The sequence below is a fragment of the Penaeus monodon genome, chromosome 33 (assembly GCF_015228065.2).
Source record: "Penaeus monodon isolate SGIC_2016 chromosome 33, NSTDA_Pmon_1, whole genome shotgun sequence".
NCBI lineage: Eukaryota > Metazoa > Arthropoda > Malacostraca > Decapoda > Penaeidae > Penaeus > Penaeus monodon.
Genome location: NC_051418.1, coordinates 25,991,777 through 25,992,879, shown reverse-complemented (window position 1 = coordinate 25,992,879; position 1,103 = coordinate 25,991,777). Strand labels below are relative to the sequence as shown.

The 1,103-nt window shown below is 35.4% G+C and overlaps 1 protein-coding gene across 1 annotated transcript in view; it reads right to left on the bottom strand.

Moving 5' to 3' along the window:
- LOC119594190 (TELO2-interacting protein 1 homolog) overlaps positions 1-1,103 on the bottom strand; it is a gene marked incomplete in the record, with an annotated part of 11,250 nt that overhangs the window by 4,316 nt on the left and 5,831 nt on the right. The window contains 3 exon segments of the mRNA XM_037943258.1: positions 126-352; positions 635-807; positions 1,070-1,103. Coding sequence (XP_037799186.1) covers positions 126-352; positions 635-807; positions 1,070-1,103 — 434 coding nt within the window.

Genomic DNA, 1,103 nt, shown 5'->3' with positions numbered 1-1,103 from the left:
AGAAACAGGCAGAATGAAACAGCAGCAAACAATGTTTACCTCATATGATTTATAATCAGTTATAGTTCCCAATCATATATCCTTCTGAATATTTAGAGCTAATAAGAAGAAAAGAATGCACAAACCTTCCTGTCGAAATATAGTCGGCAACTGCGAAGAGAGGGTATAAACCTTTTCTTCCAGTAGCTCCATCAATCCTTGATGCTTGCCTTGGAGTTGGTTCTTGCCCACATGAAGAACCTGTGTGATGGTTACCAGAGCCTCCTGAGCTGCTGAACCAACTTCAACCCCATCATCACTCCTCAGTGTCACTATCACTTCTATAGCCATGACTAAACTGCCTTCTAGTGATCTGAGAAAGAAAAAAATGGACTATCAGGTTAAGTGCAATTACCAAAAAAAAAAAAAGGATTGACAAAGTGTAAGACCAAATAATAGCCTTATGCTACTTTTACTTTTTCTAAACCAATATTTTATCTCATCTCTATGCTCTGAATTAAAACTACAGATGCCAGCATCCCCATGAGCACCTGGTATTTCCAAATTATTCAAACTTTTATAATTCAGTAACCACTTATATCTGGTAACCCTCTACAAGCTGAAGGCTATAAATTCAAACCATGAAAATCATCACCTTGAGCACTTGCATATGATCTGCTGAGCCCAGTCTACAAGACTCAGTCTCACTTTCCAGTGGGAGTGCGTCACCAGCTTAGCCATTGACTGGACCAGGATCATCAATTTGTCTGCTGTTCCTTGAATCCAGTCATTACTCATCTCAATATTTGGTAATTTCTGTGAATTGCTCTGAAACCATTTGTTTTTTTTAAATACAGAGCATATATTAAATGAAAATATAAATTCAAATCAATGTTATTTCACTATTTAGAGTAAACTTAACTGAAAAATTATAAAAAGGACCTTTGGATGTGTTCTGTTATAATCTCAAATGACAAATTTGGCAATAATTTTCAATATACTTTGAAATAATAAAATAGTTAAATTTGCTAATGAATGAGTGACTATAAAACAACCCTCTTAGAAGAATTAATCAGAGCTCACAATTTACCTCCTCATCTGGCTCAGGAAGATCAAATTTCGAA